We start from the raw sequence: 17215 nt of genomic DNA on the forward strand, positions 1-17215 counted from the left end.
CCTGTATTGAATACAATTTTCTTAACATTATATAACTTCTAGGTTTTTAGATTGTTGGGTTCACTTTGCTTTCATAAAAGCATTTAAAGAACTTTTCAATTTGTTGCTCGCTGTAAGAAGATACTCTTATATTTTCTGTTACTATGTTTTTATTCATAAGAACATACGTTAAAAATTCTCACAACAATAGGTGGGGGGCCACAAGAGGAAGGCTGGACAGATTATCTGGTAAAAGTAGCAGCCAAAAATTATTTAGCACTTGGAGTATGCCAGTACTGAGCTAAATCCTTAACATTCATTATTTCACTTGATTCTCACAACCACCTCATGTAGTAGATTCTATTAAATTACCAATATGTAAATACCAATGAGGAAAGGTCACATCCTTAGAAGTGTCAAACTTCTAAGTTTGACAGAAGTTATATCAGTCCATAACTTCTGTCATCTGATGTCTGGACAGACATCAGCCCATGTTACGTATACCTTAATATATGAAAGACAGACCAACACCATCCATCAAGTTGACATGTGTATTTATTGCACAAATATCCCCTAGAACTGGGAGGTTATTATAATACAAGTGTACATTTGAGAAATGTATACAGAACAAGAAACAACTATGTACATATCCAACATCTAAGTAACTTAGAAAAAGCAGAACAATCTCATAAGACATCTACCAGAAGTAGGCATTATGTAAAATCTGTTTTTTTAAGTGATCATCCCCAGAGTATGCCAATTGGAACAAAACAACATCTGTACTAGTATGTTTTTATTGCACTTAACATTTTCAAACTCAAAATTAAGACATATTAATAAAAGCCAGAAATATGTAAAATCAAACCAATTAGTTTATATACAAGAAAAAATTAGTTTTAATTCTATAATGTAAAAGATCCCTTTTTATTTCCTGTTTCAATAAACAGGTTTTTTTTGATATGTAACAACTGTCTGTACCATAACTTGTAAAAATTATTTAGAACAAGCCAAAACTCTTTTCATATTCATCATAATGACCACACTTTAAAGTAGCAGCAGCTCATTCCTTGGGCTTTGCGTAAGGAAAGAATGACTATGATGAAGGTAATAGAAATTATAGAAGGATTAGGAATTACAAAACTCAGGAATGGGAAGCAGTGGGGAGGAAAAAAACAGTAACTCAGGAATCCTATAAGGATTAATGATTCTTTAAGAAACTATAGGTCATTTCCTTCCCAGCAAAGCTTAGCTTTAGGAACAACAATAGCATGAGCCACCCACTTATTGAGGACTAGAATTTCTAAACGGTAATTAAACATTTTAAATAAAGAACAGTTTGATGGTTAAGGAACACCCAGACATTATCCAACTGCTATACAGAGCTACAATTAAAAAAAAAAAAAAGTACAAGGCTGGGCACAGTGGCTCACGCCTGTAATCCCAGTACTTTGGGAGGTCGAGGCAGGTGGATCACTTGAGTTCAGGAGTTCAAGACCAGCCTGACCAACACATGGTGAAATCTCATCTCTACTAAAAATAAAAAATTAGCTGGGTGTGGTGGCGCACACTTGTAATCCCAGCTACTTGGGGGCTGAGGCAGGAGAATCACTTGAACCTGGGAGGCGGAGGTTGCAGTGAGCTGAGATCGCACCATTGCACTCCAGCCTGGGTAACAAGAGTGAAACTCCGTCAAAAAAAAAAAAAAAAAAAGGTACAATGGCCCGCAAATGTATGAACTTTTTAATATTCTGAATTCTGCCAAAAAGATTGACTCATAGAATTCCAAAATCAGACAACTGGATAATTTTGTTAATGCACAGAATAAGAAAATTAAGCCAAAGAAAATATATCCACAAACACTCCTTGGCAGCAAGTCATCCATGGGAGACTCAGGTAATAACTGGGACTAGGTAAAAGGTCATGGGCCAAACAGATTGCAGACACACCAATTTCAGGTTTACATTCCATTAAAACAACAATTTTTTCTTTGTCTAGTTGGAAGTCTCTTGAATACATACACAGCAAGGCAAAATGTGACCCAATGCTGTAAATTCAAGGTCAAAGACAACTTTCCATTAACTATTGAAAATTTAAACAGCAAGAATGGATGTGTTATATAGTAAATATATTTAATAACTGAATAAACAAGTGGTTTTCTTTTTTTAATCAATGATGAAATTATGATGAAAATAGTCAATGAAAGCAGAAACCAACTTTACTACTAGCATTAAAAGTCTCTTAGACCAGATAAGCAAAGAATAAACTATAATGTAGTACTCAAGTAAACTGAGGTAGTAGAAAGTATTGAAAACTTTATCCACCCACCTTTCTATTTACATTACTTACAAGAGTTTGGTTCCATATTAGCCTTTCTTACAAGCAACACTCTATAGTATGTACAAAGGCAACAATTGAGAAGTGAAAATCTTTGAAAAAAATACACTTTTGGAAGGGAGGGGCTCTTAGAAAAAAAGAATAATTTTAAGAGTTATGAATAGTGTAAATTGAGGATTATTAAGCAGTGAAACAAATATTCAGCTCCTATGGGTTCATGAGGGTTGATACCAAAAGCAAGGGCCTTGGCTACCTGAGCACTTTTAAAGAATATAGTATTGTTTTTGCCGATGCTTTGGTGCAATTTTTAATCCTAATTTTCATTTATGTTAAATTAGTGAATATGTAAATATTAATATTTATAAGAACAGTTCATACTTATAAACAAATGGTATAAAGTAGTATTCTCATTTTGGGAATCTCAGCCTTAAAAAAAAAGCTTGGCTTTACTTATATTTTAGAGTGTGTGAAACAGAAAAATCACCAATAAGTAATATTTCAGCATTATAGACAATACTAGTTGAAAATATATATTTTTTAAAGGCATGTTTACCAATCTTGTATTTCTATTTCTGCTTTTTAAAAAAAAATAAGTACATATGTACACTTGGGTGGATAACATAACACATTTACACTCATTATTCTGAGTTTCTTATAATTAACAGGCTGTTTAAAATACTTACTTTGAGAAATAACCAGACAGCTGTTTTGAATTGCAAAACTAACAAATAATCAAGGTTTTATAGATCTCTGTACCTTAGAAATTAAAAATTAAAAACTAATGAATAACTATTTCTGAGCCATTAAATCATGAGACATTGTTGCTATTTATGAGCTGTGACAACACTGCAGTGATCACATGAAACTCTTGATAATATTCATTTTGTAGAAATTTCTACCATACACTTTGGCTTTTTCAAATGCTTCAAAATTATTGTTGCTTTAATTTCATTTGTTTAAAAATCTACCACCACCCAAAAGTCCAGTCAAAAAGAAAAAGCCATCTGACATACATAGAATATACAATGCTATGCAGAATACCCTGGTGACTGACTCATTCAGATGGAAGTCTAAAAGGGAAAAAGAATCTCCATAAATGCATGTTGTGTCTGCTTCCTTGGTTTCTACCTATTTTCCCACCAATTTCTAACAATTTTTAGGTATATTAAAGGAGTATTTGTGCAACATATGGAGAGTGAGTGCTTGCTACAGCAGCCAGAAGTGGAAGATCACTGGATTCAATCCTGAAATAAAGGGGAAAAAAATGTCAGTTTTGATTTTCTGTACTGAGGACATGAACTCTACAGGCAATGACCACCAACTGTAAGGTCACTATACCTCAACGGTTAAGGAGCTAGGCCACTCTGGCCAAAAGGAAAAATTTTCAGTAAATAAAACACAGAACTACAGATATGAGTAACAACATCATAAACGTAGGAAAGTGTCTCAATGACATGCTGATGGAACATGAACTGGGGCATGGCACAATGACTAACAACTGCAATCTAGTGTAATAATAGCTGGGTGAGGTGACTCGTGCCTGTAATCCCAACACTTTGGGAGGCCTAGTTGGGAGGATCGCTTAAGCCCAGGAGTTGAAGACCAACCTAAGCAAGATAATGAGACCCTGTCTCCACAAAAAAATTTTAAAAACTAGCTGGGCATGGTGGTGTGTGCCCGTGGTACCAGCTACTCTGGAAGCTGAGGCAGAAAGATCTCTTGAGCCTGGGAGGTTGAGGCTGAAGTCAGCTATGTACCAACAGCAGGGCAACAGAGCAAGACCCTGTCTCAAAAAAAAAAACAAAGAATAATCATGTGTACCCAGATTGTTTTGGATTCAAATGTTTCTATAATAAGATGTATTGGAAGTAATGGGAGCTACTTCAAAATACATCCTACCACAAATTTATAGGAAAAGAAAAATGGCCAATCAACATAGAAAATATTAATCAGACTCCCTCATGGTTAGAGAAATGTGAATAAAATCAGATACCATTTTTTAGATAGTAGCCTAGCAAAGATCAAATCTGGTAATAGCCAGTAGTGAGAAGAGTGCCTCTTACTGTTTGTGGGAATTCATTTTGAAACTTTCTGGAGAGTATTCAGTATAATCTGTCAAACTATCTATCAATACAGGCCCTTTAACCAAAAATTCTATTTCAAGGAATTTATCCTACAAATGTCAGAGACTTATATTCAGTCTGGCACTGGTTTATAGTAGCAAAAAACTAAAAATAATCTAAATTCCAACATATAAGGGAATGCTAGACAGCCATTAGGAAGAATGAGATTATTATGTGCTTATATGAACATTCAAGATATAGTAAAAGGCAAGTTGTACAAGGACACAAGAGTATAACTCAACTTAGATTTTTAAATAATATTCATTTAAAAATTCTACAAAATCTGTTAACAGTGTTTGAGTAGGGGTTGGAAGTTGGGGGAAGAAGACAATGACTTACTTTTCATTGTATGCCAAAATGCACTGTGAATTTTGGTTACATTTATGTTACTTTTTAAAACTTGTCTTAAATATTTTTACATAAAGGCATTAAACACACACCTCACTTCCCAGAAAAACAAGGTTATATCCTGTTACCGATTTTCCAAATACTGGAGAACAATTCTCTCTGTATAACTCAAGTCAAAATCATCAAGTCTGGACCAACAGTGTGGTACTACAGAATATAAATAGGGTCTAAAGTAAAAAAGATATAGAGTCATTCAAATCCCTAATTAGTCCTACCAGTGTGTGACATCTGGCATGTTAACTTCAGAATCATCTGTTTCCAACCTGGATAACACTGCCTACACACTGCAGGATGATAGTTAAGAATGAAGAAATAACACTAGTAAAAAATTTTCATGTGGTTTGACATACAGTAGGTTCTCAGTGATATTGGTTTCTTTTCCCATCATAAAAGCCAAATTAGATAAAAGTTCTAGCTTGTTTTGCTTTCTTTAATGGCATTTCAAGAAATCATTCATATGAACCCACCTAAAGTGGCCAGAGAACACAAGAAAAGTGACCACAGAACATAATGAAATAGGGCTATATTATGCCCCCCCTACCAACTTCCCATTCCTCCTTCAGTAAGCATTTTTGATAACTGTTTTCTGCCAGAGAATAATGCAGAGTAGACAGACATAATATATAGTTAATGGGGGGGAAGGAGTAATATATGGATAACGTATTACCATCTACAGACTTCTGTTACCTCAATCAGCTCATGTGGAAGGCAGGGCAGATACTTGGAATAATGAGTTTGCAACATATTTAATAAATGAGTATGTACTTATGTTTCTGAGACAAAAATTCAGATTTTAATTCATTGTGATTAAATTCTCAACCTACTGTACGTAATGGCACAAGGGATAATGCCTTTCAGATTAGTGGATGACAGGGAACCTGCTATTACATGGTACAGGGCAACCTAAATGATAACAGCCTCCAGCTTCTAATAGGAGAAGACACGTAAAAGGAAAAAGGGCAATTCTGAGGAACATTCCTTGCCTGATGACAGGGCAATGAAAGCAAAGCCAAAAAAGAAACCATTAACATACCCCAGAACCACTCCCAGCTCCTTGACATGAACACGCATCTGCCCCCTCAGGTATTCAGACAGCATTTTACTTTTGAAGTATAGCTCCTGCAACCGGTCTTCAAGATGCATTACACACTGCAGTTAGGGAGGAACCAAGAACCACGTCAGAAAACAGTTTGCAACTCTCAGTCATGGCGAACTCCAAAACATAATGTTTTTGACAATTCTGTTTGTTTATTTCAATATGAACTAAAATTTGGAGCACATTTTTAAAGTATGTAGTTTTAGCTAAAAAGAGAAGTGAAACTTTTTCTGGCTCATATCAAAGATTAGCTTCTACAGCGTCTTTTTTTTTTTTAACTGTGCAAAAATACACATACAATTTGCCCTTTTAACCATTTTTTGTTTGTTTTTTGTTTTTGAGATGGAGTCTTGCTCTGTTAACCAGGCTGGAGTGCAAAGCGCGACCACAGCTCACTGCAACTTCCGCCTCCCGGGTTCAAGCAATTCTCCTGCCTCAGTCTCCTGAGTAGCTGGGACTACAGCCATGCGCACCACACCCGGCTAATTTCTTTTCTATTTTTAATAGAGATGGGGTTTCACCACGTTGGCCAGGCTGGTCTCAAACTCCTGACCTCAGGTGATCCACCCACCTCAGCCTCCAAAGTTCTGGGATTACAAGTGTGAGCCACCATGTCCAGCCCTTTTTAACCATTTTTAAATATACTTCAGTGGCACTAAGTACATTCAAAATGTTGTGCAACCGTCACTACTATCCATTTCCAAAACTTTTTTCACTATGTTTTTATTTCAAATTTGATAAATATAAAATTTTTATAAATTAATACTTTTCAAATGTATTTACATAGGAAAGGATGTATTCTCCTGTGGAGAATAAAAAACAGTTTGCAAAAGTTCACAAAGAATGCTATGTGGTTCCCCAATTTCTAAGCTGAAAGACTGAAAATTAAAACACATCTGGGCATGGTGGCTCATACTTGTAATCGCAACATTCTGGGAGGTGGAGGCAGGAGGATCATCTGAGGCCAGGAGTTCGAGATCAGCCTGGGCAACACAGTGAGACTCTGTCTCTACAAAAATTAAAAAAAAAAAAAAAAAAGAATTAGCCGAGCATGGTGGCACGTGCCTGTAGTCTTAGCTACTTGAGCCCAGGGGTTTTGAGGGTGCATTGAGCCATGATTACTACTGCAATTCAGCCTGGGTGACAAAAGTTACAAAAAAAAAAAAAAAAAACCTGAAACACATACATTTTGTTTAATGTCAATTAACTTGCTCAATTTACTAAAATAGGTGATTTATCATGTGAATTGATGCTAAACATGTTTGAGGAAAAAACAGAAGTTTCAGGTGCTAAACATTAAATTCATACAGAGTGTTCCTTTCCAATGAAAATCAGTTATTAAAAGCTCCTAATAAAAATCTACTTCATTATTGTAAAACACAACCAAATGGTTGTGGTTTTATAGTGTATGTTTTTTCACAATGCTTTAGGCTGATAATGCCATAAGAAAATTTTAACTGCAGAATATATGTAGATATAAAATATGTAATATAATTTACTATATTGACCACTTTACAGTATATAATTCTATAGTCCTAAGAGCATTCGATGTTGTGCAACCATCACCACCATCCATTTCCAGAACATTTTATCATCTCAAAAACTCTGTACTCATTAAACAATAACTCCTTATTCTCTTCTTACCCGCAGCCCCTGGTAACCACTATTTTAGATTCAGTCTCTATGAATCTGCCTATTTGTGGTATCTCATATAAGTGGAATCATACAATATTTGTCCTTTTGTGTCTAGTTTATTTCACTTAGCATAATGCTTATGAGGTTCATCCATGTTTTAGCATGTATTAGAATTTCAGTCCTTTTCATGGCTGAATAAATATTGCATTGTATACATTATACCACATTTTGTTTATCCATTCATTTGCTGATGGATGCTTGGGTTATTTCTAACGTTTGGCGATTGAGAATAATGTTTCTATGAACAAGAGTATATACTGCCTGAATCCCTGCTTTTAATTGTTTTGAGTATAAACGCAGAAGTGGAATTAATAGATCATATGGTAATATACAATGTTAAACTTTTTGAGGAACAGCCAAACTTTTCCACGGCTCCAGCACCATTTTACATTACCATCAACAATGCATGAGGGTTCCAAGGTCACCACATCTTGGTCAATACTTACTAATTTTTGTGGATTCTTTTTATCATAGTCATCCTTACAGGTATTGAATAGCAGCTCACTGTGGTTTTATTAGCATTTCCCTAATGACTAATGATGTTGAGCATATTTTCATGTGCTTATTGGCCATTTGTATATTTTCTTTGGCAAAATGTCTATTCAAGTCCTTTGCCATTTTTTAATTCAATTATTTTTTTCCTGTTGAGTTGTAGGAGTTATTTATATATTCTGAGTATCAATCCCTTTTGAGATATATGATTTGCAAATATTTTCTATTTTATAGGTTGTCTTTTCACTCTGTTGATAGCTAATAAACAAAAGTTTTTAATTTGATGAAATCCAATTTATCTATTTTTTTACTTTTGTTACCTATGCTTTTGGTTTCAAATTCAAGAAGTCACTGTCATATCCAATGTCACAAAGATTATCCCCTAGGTTTTCTTGTAAGTTTTATAGTTTTAGCTCTTAAATCTTTGATCCATTTGGAGTTCATTTCTGTACGTGGCATAATTCTTTTGTATGTGGCTATCCAGCATCTTTTGTTGAAAAGACTCCTTTCCCTGTTGAATGGTCTTGGCACTTTTGTTGAAAATCAATTAAACTTATATGTGAGGGTTAACTTTTAGGATCTCCATTCTATTCCATTGGTCTATATACCTGTCCTTATGCCAGTAGCACAATGTTTTGATTACTGTAGCTTTGTAATAAGTTTTGAAATCAAGAAATGTGAAATCTACCAACACTGTTGTTTTTCAAGATTGTTTTACCTCTTTGGGGTCTCTCGAGATTCTTAATGTATTTTAAGATGGGTTTTTCTATTTCTGCAAAAAATATCAATTGGATTTTGATAGGGATTACATTCAATCTGTAGATAACTTTGAGTAGTAATGATATCCTAATAATATTAAGTCTTTCAATCCATGAGCATGGGAAGTGCTTTCATTTATATATGTCCTTAATTTCTATCAATAATGTTTTATACCTTATAGTGTACAAGGGAGTCTTTTGTCTCCCTAAATTTGTTCCTAAGTAATTTATTCTTTTTGGTGCTATTGTAAGTGGAATTGTTTTCTTAGTTTTCTTTTCAGAGTGTTCATTGTTGGAATAAGTATATAGAAATGCAACTTATTTTTATGGGTTTTGTATTATGCAAATCTGCTTAATTTGCTTATTAGCTCTACCAGTTTTCTGTGGAATCTTTATGTTTTCTATGTATGAGAAGATCATGTCATCTGCAAACAGAGATAATTTTATTTCCTCTTTTCCAATCTTGAAGTCTTTTGTATTTTTCTTGCCTGATTGCTCTGGCTAAAACTCTCAGTAGCATGTTGAACAGAAGTAGGGAAAGTGGGTCTCATTGTCTTTTTCCTAATCTTAGGGAAATACTTTCAGTCTTCCACCACTTAGTGTGATGTTGGCTATGGGTTTGTCATAGATATCCTTTATCATCTTGAACTACAGAGCTTTTTAACTATGGTATGTTATAGTTCTCCTAATAAGTGAAAGAAAGAACCTTGAAAGTTGGAAATGGGATCTTTAGAAAGAGGTTACCAGTATTATAAAGAGATCAATAAAAGTCCTGACATGACAATGAGGATCCAGAATGTACTGGCATTCTACACAAAGCTGGGAGATGTTGCATGACTATACCACACATGATCAAAAATTCTGGCTGCTGAAATCAGAACATACAGACATGTACACAACCCCTTCTGTCTTAGCTTGGGCTGCCATAACAAAGTATCATAAACTGGATGGATTAAAAAAAAAAAACAGATACATAGCTGGGAATGGTGGCTCATGCCTGTGATCTCAGCACTTTGGGAGGCTGGGGCAGGAGGAACACCAGAAGTCTGAGACCAGCCTGGGCAATGGGGCAAAATGCCATCTCTACTAAAAAAATGCAAAATATTAGTCAGGCGTGGTAGCACGTGCCTGTAGTTCCTGCTACTCAGCAGGCTAAGGCAGGAGGATCACCTGAGCCCAAGAAGTTGAGGCTGCAGTGAGCCAAGATTGCACTACTGTGCTCCAACCCAGGTGATGGGATTAAGACACTGTCTCAAACAAACAAAAAACCCCAGATATTTATTTTCTCACAGTTCTGGAAGCTACAAATCCAAGACCAAGGTGCAAGCATGGTTGGGTTCTGGTAAGGGCTCTCTTCCTGCTGGCAGACAGCTGTTTTCTCACTGTGTCCTCACATGGTGGAGACAGAACAATCTTTCTCTTCCTCATCTTCTTAGGCCACTAATACCATCAGAGCACCCCACCCTCAAGATCTAATCTTACCTTAGATACCTCCCAAAGATCCTATCTCCAAATACTGTCACACTGGGAATTAGGGCTTCAATATATGAGTTCGGGTAATGACACAAACATTCAGTCCCTAACAGCTTTTTTTCAGAAAAAACAATGATGAAAGCTTTAAGCAGTGCTTAAAGTAATGCAAGCAGTGTTACACATACTTACAAAATTTGGAGACAAGTTATGCTTATAAAGCTGAAGTGTGGAATGAAGCAGATTGGAAACAAGACTGGAAACCAATACTTCCTTTCCCAATTTATTATCTGTCACTCGTCTCTGGCTACTGGCCACTTGAACAGTCCATTTATCCATGTCAGCTATAATACAGACAGCTTCTGCTATTGGTTCATCCAAAACTGGATGCTGGAAATAAAAGAATAATTCATCTTATGTTTAGCAAATGAAGTTTCCAAAGATAATGGTAATTCAGCAATGAAGGTTTACTAAACAAAAACAGAAAAAAAAATTAAACTTCAATATTTCAATATCTCCTTGACCAAGAATAATAATTAACTCATTAACAAATACCCTGAGACATATTATAGATATCATCGTAGATTGAGACTTTGTATTCATTATAAGGACTTTGTATTATTTAGTCCAGAACTTAACTTTCAACAGTCTTTTGATCATTCATTAATTTGACAAATGTATTAAGTGTCTACTATGTGCCAGGCAATTGAAAGAAAATGTTTTTTTACCCTGAAAGAGACAAACATTTTATTTTATTTTATTTTCAGACAGAGTCTTGCTCTGTAGCCAGGCTGGAGTGCAGTGGTGCAATCTCAGCTCACTGCAACCTCCGCCTCCCAGGTTCAAGCCATTCCCCTGCCTCAGCCTCCCAAGTAGCTGGGACTACAGGCACACGCCACCACGCCTGACTAATTTTTTGTATTTTAGTAGAGATGGGGTTTCACCATGGTCTCGATCTCCTAACCTTGTGATCCACCCACCTCAGCCTCCCAAAGTGTTGGGATTACAGGCGTGAGACACTGCACCTGGCCTGAGACAAACATTTTAAAAACAGAACAGGACAGGACAGGACAGATGACATGGCTCACATCTATATAATCCCAGCACACTGGGAGGCTGAGGTGGGAGGACTGCTTAAGGCCAAGAGCTTGAGACTAGCCTGAGTAACATAGCCAGACCTCGTCTCTACAAAAAAATCTAAAAAATCAGCCAGGAATGGTGGCATGCACCTGTGATCCCAGCTACTTAGGAGGCTGAGGTGGGATGATTGCTTGAACCCAAGAATTCAAGATTGCAGTGATCTAAAACCGTGCCACAGCCCTCCAGTGTGGGTCAAAGAGTAAGACCCTGTCTTAAAAAAAACACAAACAACAACAACAACAAAGAAACAAGACTTATTCACACAAATAAGTCAATGGTAAGATTCTGTGCTAACTATCCCAATATGTCAGGCATTAATATCCCTCAGCACCAGAGAAGGTATTCCTTGATGTCATGAAGTGCTTTGCTGCCTACATGAATTAGATTTTTCTGTTTGACTAAGACATCTGTCCAGAGTATGAATACAGCAGTTAAAAATGGGACACATCAAAATATACTAACAGGGTTCTCCAAGACACATTGTTAAGTGAAAAAAAAAAAAATTCAGGCTGGGCGTGGTAGCTCACGCCTATAATGCAGGCACTTTGGGAGGCCAAGGTGGACCGATCACCTAAGGTCAGGAGTTTGAGACCAACCTGGCCAATATGGTGAAACCCCAACTCTACTAAAAATACAAAAAATTAGCCGGGCATGGTGGCAGATGCCTGTAATCCCAGCTACTTGGGAGGCTGAGGCAGGAGAATGGCTTGAACCCGGGAGGCAGAGGTTGCAGTGAGCTGAGATCGTGCCATTGCACTCTAGCCTGGGCAACAAGAGCGAAATTCCGTCTCAAAAAAAAAAAAAAAAAGGCACTATACATACAGTTATGTTTCTAAAAATTCAGATCTACATCTAAATGAAAGTGTATAGAAAAAAGAAAGAAAATACTCAAATCAAGTATGAAGTATTGAAGATCTCTGTGAAGCAAGAATGTTAAGAGTATGAAGGACTTCTACTTTTTACTCTGTATATCTTTATACTGTTTGAATTTTTAAATTTTTATTTATTTTTTTGAGACAGTCTCACTCTGTCACCAGCCTAGGCTGGAGTACAGTGGCGTGATCTCAGCTCACTGCAACCTCCACCTCCCGGGTTCAAGTGATTCTCCTGCCTCAGCCTCCTGAGTAGCTGGGATTACAGGTGTGTGCCACCACGCCCGGCTAATTTTTGTACTTTTAGTAGAGACAGGGTTTCACCATGTAGGTCAGGCTGGTCTCGAACTCCTGACCTCGCAATCCACCTACCTTGGCCTCCCAAAGTGCTGGGATTACAGGCGTGAGCCACTGCACCCAGCCCTTATTGTTTGAATTTTTATCACAAGCATTTACTTTCATTGTTAAAAATGTTAAGACAGTGAAAAATAATATTTTGACTCATATATACATAGTCATGAAAGAGCCACAAGGCATATGGCTATGTCCTTACCTTCCCCCGATTTACAAACAAAGACCAAAAATGACAATTAAGTACAGAGCATGTCTGCCAGAAACAGATAGTGACCCTACCTTTAATATTTTTCTGTATTTGGAAAGGTAAGGATTTTTTTTTACTACTGGCCAAATGGAATAGCAGCAAAAAGACTGAGATTAAAACTATAATATGAAATACTGAGACCAATGGCTTTTCCTCTCTAACTTTTAATGTTACTACAATTAGGATAAGGTACCACAATAAGGACAAAAGTTTACTCCTGGATAAGCCCAGGTTTGGCATCCTCAAATGATATTCCTTTGCCTAGTTAATGAACAACTACTCTGAATAAAGCTCTTTCCTGGAAACTAAAGAAACAAAGACAACAGAACTCATAGACTTGTGAGGGAGATCAAAATAAATACATCTAGCTTTAAAAAAAAAAATGTGTTACTGATGAAGCAGAAACCAAGTGCTGGGAAGTAGAGGAGGGCAATTGTGGGATCTGTGTGATAGGGAGTTTCGCAGTGAAAGGGACATAGGACTATGACATTGAAGTGTATAGATAGGACTACTGGTGAAAAAAATGGGAGAAGAACATGGATAATTCGGTAAGAGTAAGAATCAGAAATAGAAGTAGATGCAAATGGCTACCTTTGTGAGAAATGATATTGAGAAATAAGAAGAGAATGGCAAAGGAAAAGTCCAAAAATATACCTTGGGAAGATTTTCCATGGAGCCCCAAATTTATATTTGTTTTTTATAAAACAGTATTCAAATATTTATTCATCTCTTGCCAGGGATAAATCACTTTGTTATTCATCACTTAATTATGGAAATATAATTTTGGCAAAGATATATACATCTGTGATATTGTGAAATATATTCAGCTGACCAACAACATGGGTTTGAACTACAGGTCCACTTAGATGCCAATTTTTTCCAATGTAATATATGGGTAAAGTTTTTGGAAATTTGCAACAATTTGAAAAACTTAGACAAAACCGTGTAGCCTAGAAATACAGAAAATAAGAAAAGTTAGGCATGTCATGAATACATAAAATATATGTGGATGCATGCCACAGTAGTGTGCATTTGTAATCCCAGCTACTGGGGAGGCAGAGGCGAGAGGATCAATTGAGCCCAGTAGTTCGAGAGACTAACCTGAGCAACATAGTAAGACCCATCTCAAAACAAACGAACAAACAAAAAAATGTAGGTAGTATATTTTATCATTTACTACTGTAAAATACAAATCTACTATAAGAAGTTAAAATTTATAAAAACTTACACACTTACAAGGCATACAAGGTGACATTCACAGCCCAGAGAAATGTTAACAAATGTATAGTATTAAATCATAACTGCATAAAACTAGCTGTAGTACCTACTGCACTACTATAATAGTTTTGTAGCTACTTCCTGTTGCTATTGCCCAGAGCTCAAGTGTTGCAAGTATGTACTTCAAACACCCTGCCAACTTAATCATCTCTGCAGGAGCGGTTCCGCTCTCCAATAAATAGTATATCTCAGTTAAAAACTAATCTCTTTTCGAGGCCATCCTGGCTAACACAGTGAAACCTCGCCTCTACTAAAAATACAAAAAAAAAAAAAAAAAAAATTAGCTAGGCATGGTGGCAGGCGCCTGCAATCCCAGCTACTCCGGAGGCTGAGGCAGGAGAATGGCGTGAACCCGGGAGATGGAGCTTGCAGTGAACCAAGATTGCGTCACTGCACTCCAGCCTGGGTGACAGAGCAAGACTCCATCTCAAAAAACAAAAAAACAAAACAAAACAAAAAAAAACTAATCTCTTTTGGGAGGCTAAGGCAGGAGGATCCCTTAAGCCCAGGTGTTTGAGGCTGCAGTGAGCTATGACTGCACCATTGCACTCCAGTCTGGGTGACAGAGTGAGACTCTGTCTCTAATAAAACAAAAAGCCAAAAAGATAACAAAACTGATGTTTAAAGGTTCTCATGTATTTTCCATCATGGTTAGTGTGATACAGCAAACCCTGAATAACATCATGGGACCCACATGGAGTACCACTAGTGATGCTGGAAATGCTCTCAAGAAAAGTAGAGAGAAGTTAAGATATTACAAGAAAAACTTGAATGGCTTGATATGGACCATAGATTAAGTAGCTGTGGTTACCCATCATTTCAAGATCAATGAATCCACCATGAGGACAGTTGTAAAATAAGAAAAGGAAATTTGTGAAGCTGTCATTGCAGCAATGCCACTAGGTGTGAAAACCAGGTACTTTTGCAGAATACCTTTTAAATCTCATAATGAAAATGCAGCTCTTATGTGGGTACAGGGTTGCTGTAAGAAAGCTCTAACTAAAGACTCTAATATTATTTTTTAAATGAAGTCATTATATGACAACTTAAAGCAAAAGGAGGGTGAAGGATCTAAAGCTGGAGAATTTAACGCTAGGAAAGGATGGTTTGATAATTTTAGAAAGAGTTTTAGCTTAAAAAATATCAAGATAACAGCTTTTGCTGACCAAGAGGCAATACACAAGTTCTTGGACACCATCAAGAAAATCATAGAGGACAAAAGGTATCTGCCTGAACAGGTTTTTATTGCAGATGAAAGAATCCTATTATGGAAAAAGATGCCACAAAGTACATTTATTAGTAAGGAACAGGAGCAAGCACCAAGATTTAAGGCAGGAAGGGATAAGCTAACTCCACTGTTTTGTGTAAATGCAGTCATGATTAAGATCAGAACTACCCTTATATAAAGAGCTGCTAACCTCTGGACCTTGAAGGAAAAAAGATAAACACCAGCCCTGCTAGTCTTCTGATAGTAGAACAAGAAAGCCTGAAAAACAAAAACTCTTTTTCTGGATTGAATCCACCCATGCCTTTTTTTTTTTTTTTTTTTTTGAGACAGAGTCTCGCTGGGTTGCCCAGACAGCTCACTGCAACCTCCAACTCCCAGGTTCGAGTGCTTCTCCTGACTCAGACTCTCAGGTAGCTGGGACTACAGGCACCTGCCACCATGCCTGGCTGATTTGTGTATTTTTAGTAGAGACAGGTTTTCACTATGTTGGCCAGGCTGGTCTCGAACTCCTGACCTCATGATCCACCCACCTCGGCCTCCTAAGGTGCTGGGATTACAGGCGTGAGCCAGCACGCCTGGCCCCACCCATGCTTTATTTCTAAAATCAAGAAGTACCTTGCCAGTAAGCGACTGCCTTTTAAAGTTCTTATGTTGGACAATGCCCCTGGCCACCCAGAACCCTATGAGTTTAACACTGAAAGTGTTGAAGTGGTCTAATTGCCCCTAAACACATCTCTAACTCAGCCTCTAGATCAGGGTGCCATAAGGACCATTAAACACAATATTCTATAAAAATGATTGTCAGTGCTACGGAAAAGAACCCCAATGGAGAGAATATCATGACAGTCCGAAGAATCACCCCATAGAAGATGCCATTGCTGTTACAGAAAAAGCCATGAAAGCCATCAAGCCTGAAACAATAACTTCCAGCTGGAGAAAACTGTGTCCAGATGTTGCACACAGAACTTAACAACAGAGCCAATCAAGGAAATGATGAAAGAGCTTGAAAATAAGGCAAAAAAATTCTAGTAAAAGGATTCAGAAGTCAGAGTTTGTCCTCACTGAAATCTGGCAATAAAAGATTTTAAAAGAATTTTTCTCTTGAGAGCTCCACAGTTAGAAATCGACTTAATTAAATAGCTGATATTTGGGCTATATATACAGATATTGTTTGAAAGCTCCAGCCTTCCCTTCAAAAGCTTCTCAGTCAATGGAATTTTTTCTTGATTCTCTGTTTCTGTGCATTTATATGTGTCGTGTGTGTGATGTTTATATATACAGCTCCAATTAATTGGCTTAAAGAAAAATAAGCGCTTGAATCAAACATTGTCAGAAAAATGGAAACTTTAATCCCTGTAGGTCTCATGACTCTAATAATCTTTTTGTAAATAAAAAAGAAGATTATTGGTAAAGTAAAATGAAAATGTCTTCAAAGTTTATATATTTAGTCTAAATTTGGAAGGTCAAACACTGTTTGCTGGATGCTTTAAGGTGATAAACTGCTTCTGTGACTTTTACTAATTGTTTGTCTGTTCTACAGCCAATAGATTGTAGGTAAGGCCTGGAGACATAGGGAGTTAGGCAGGTCCCCTGGCTAGGCTGGGAAAAGTCATGGGTTCTGCAATATTATACATGGTTAAAATTGCTTGTTTACTAGGTTTCTCACCAAAAACAAAATTTGCTAAAAGTTAACAGTGCAGCATGCACTTGAGACTACTGGAAAAACAGTTTTATATACAAG

At 36.7% G+C, this 17215-nt stretch overlaps 1 protein-coding gene across 4 annotated transcripts in view; it reads right to left on the reverse strand.

Annotated features, from left to right (window-relative positions):
- Positions 1 to 516: 516 nt before the first annotated feature.
- Positions 517 to 17215, reverse strand: part of FNIP1 (folliculin interacting protein 1) — a 148672-nt gene continuing 131973 nt past the window's right edge. For 2 of the 4 annotated variants that reach the window (XM_003829326.5, XM_003829325.5), the window contains 3 exons: positions 10548 to 10745; positions 5878 to 5993; positions 517 to 3557 (listed from right to left, as the gene is read on the reverse strand). In XM_003829326.5, coding sequence (XP_003829374.1) covers positions 3479 to 3557; positions 5878 to 5993; positions 10548 to 10745 — 393 coding nt within the window. In that variant the 3' untranslated portion in view covers positions 517 to 3478. Of the gene's footprint in view, positions 3558 to 5413; positions 5994 to 10547; positions 10746 to 17215 lie in introns of those variants that run through there. The other 2 variants (XM_063604216.1, XM_063604215.1) reach the window with 1 other exon arrangement.

This window comes from Pan paniscus, chromosome 4 (genome assembly GCF_029289425.2).
Source record: "Pan paniscus chromosome 4, NHGRI_mPanPan1-v2.0_pri, whole genome shotgun sequence".
Classification (NCBI taxonomy): Eukaryota; Metazoa; Chordata; class Mammalia; order Primates; family Hominidae; genus Pan; species Pan paniscus.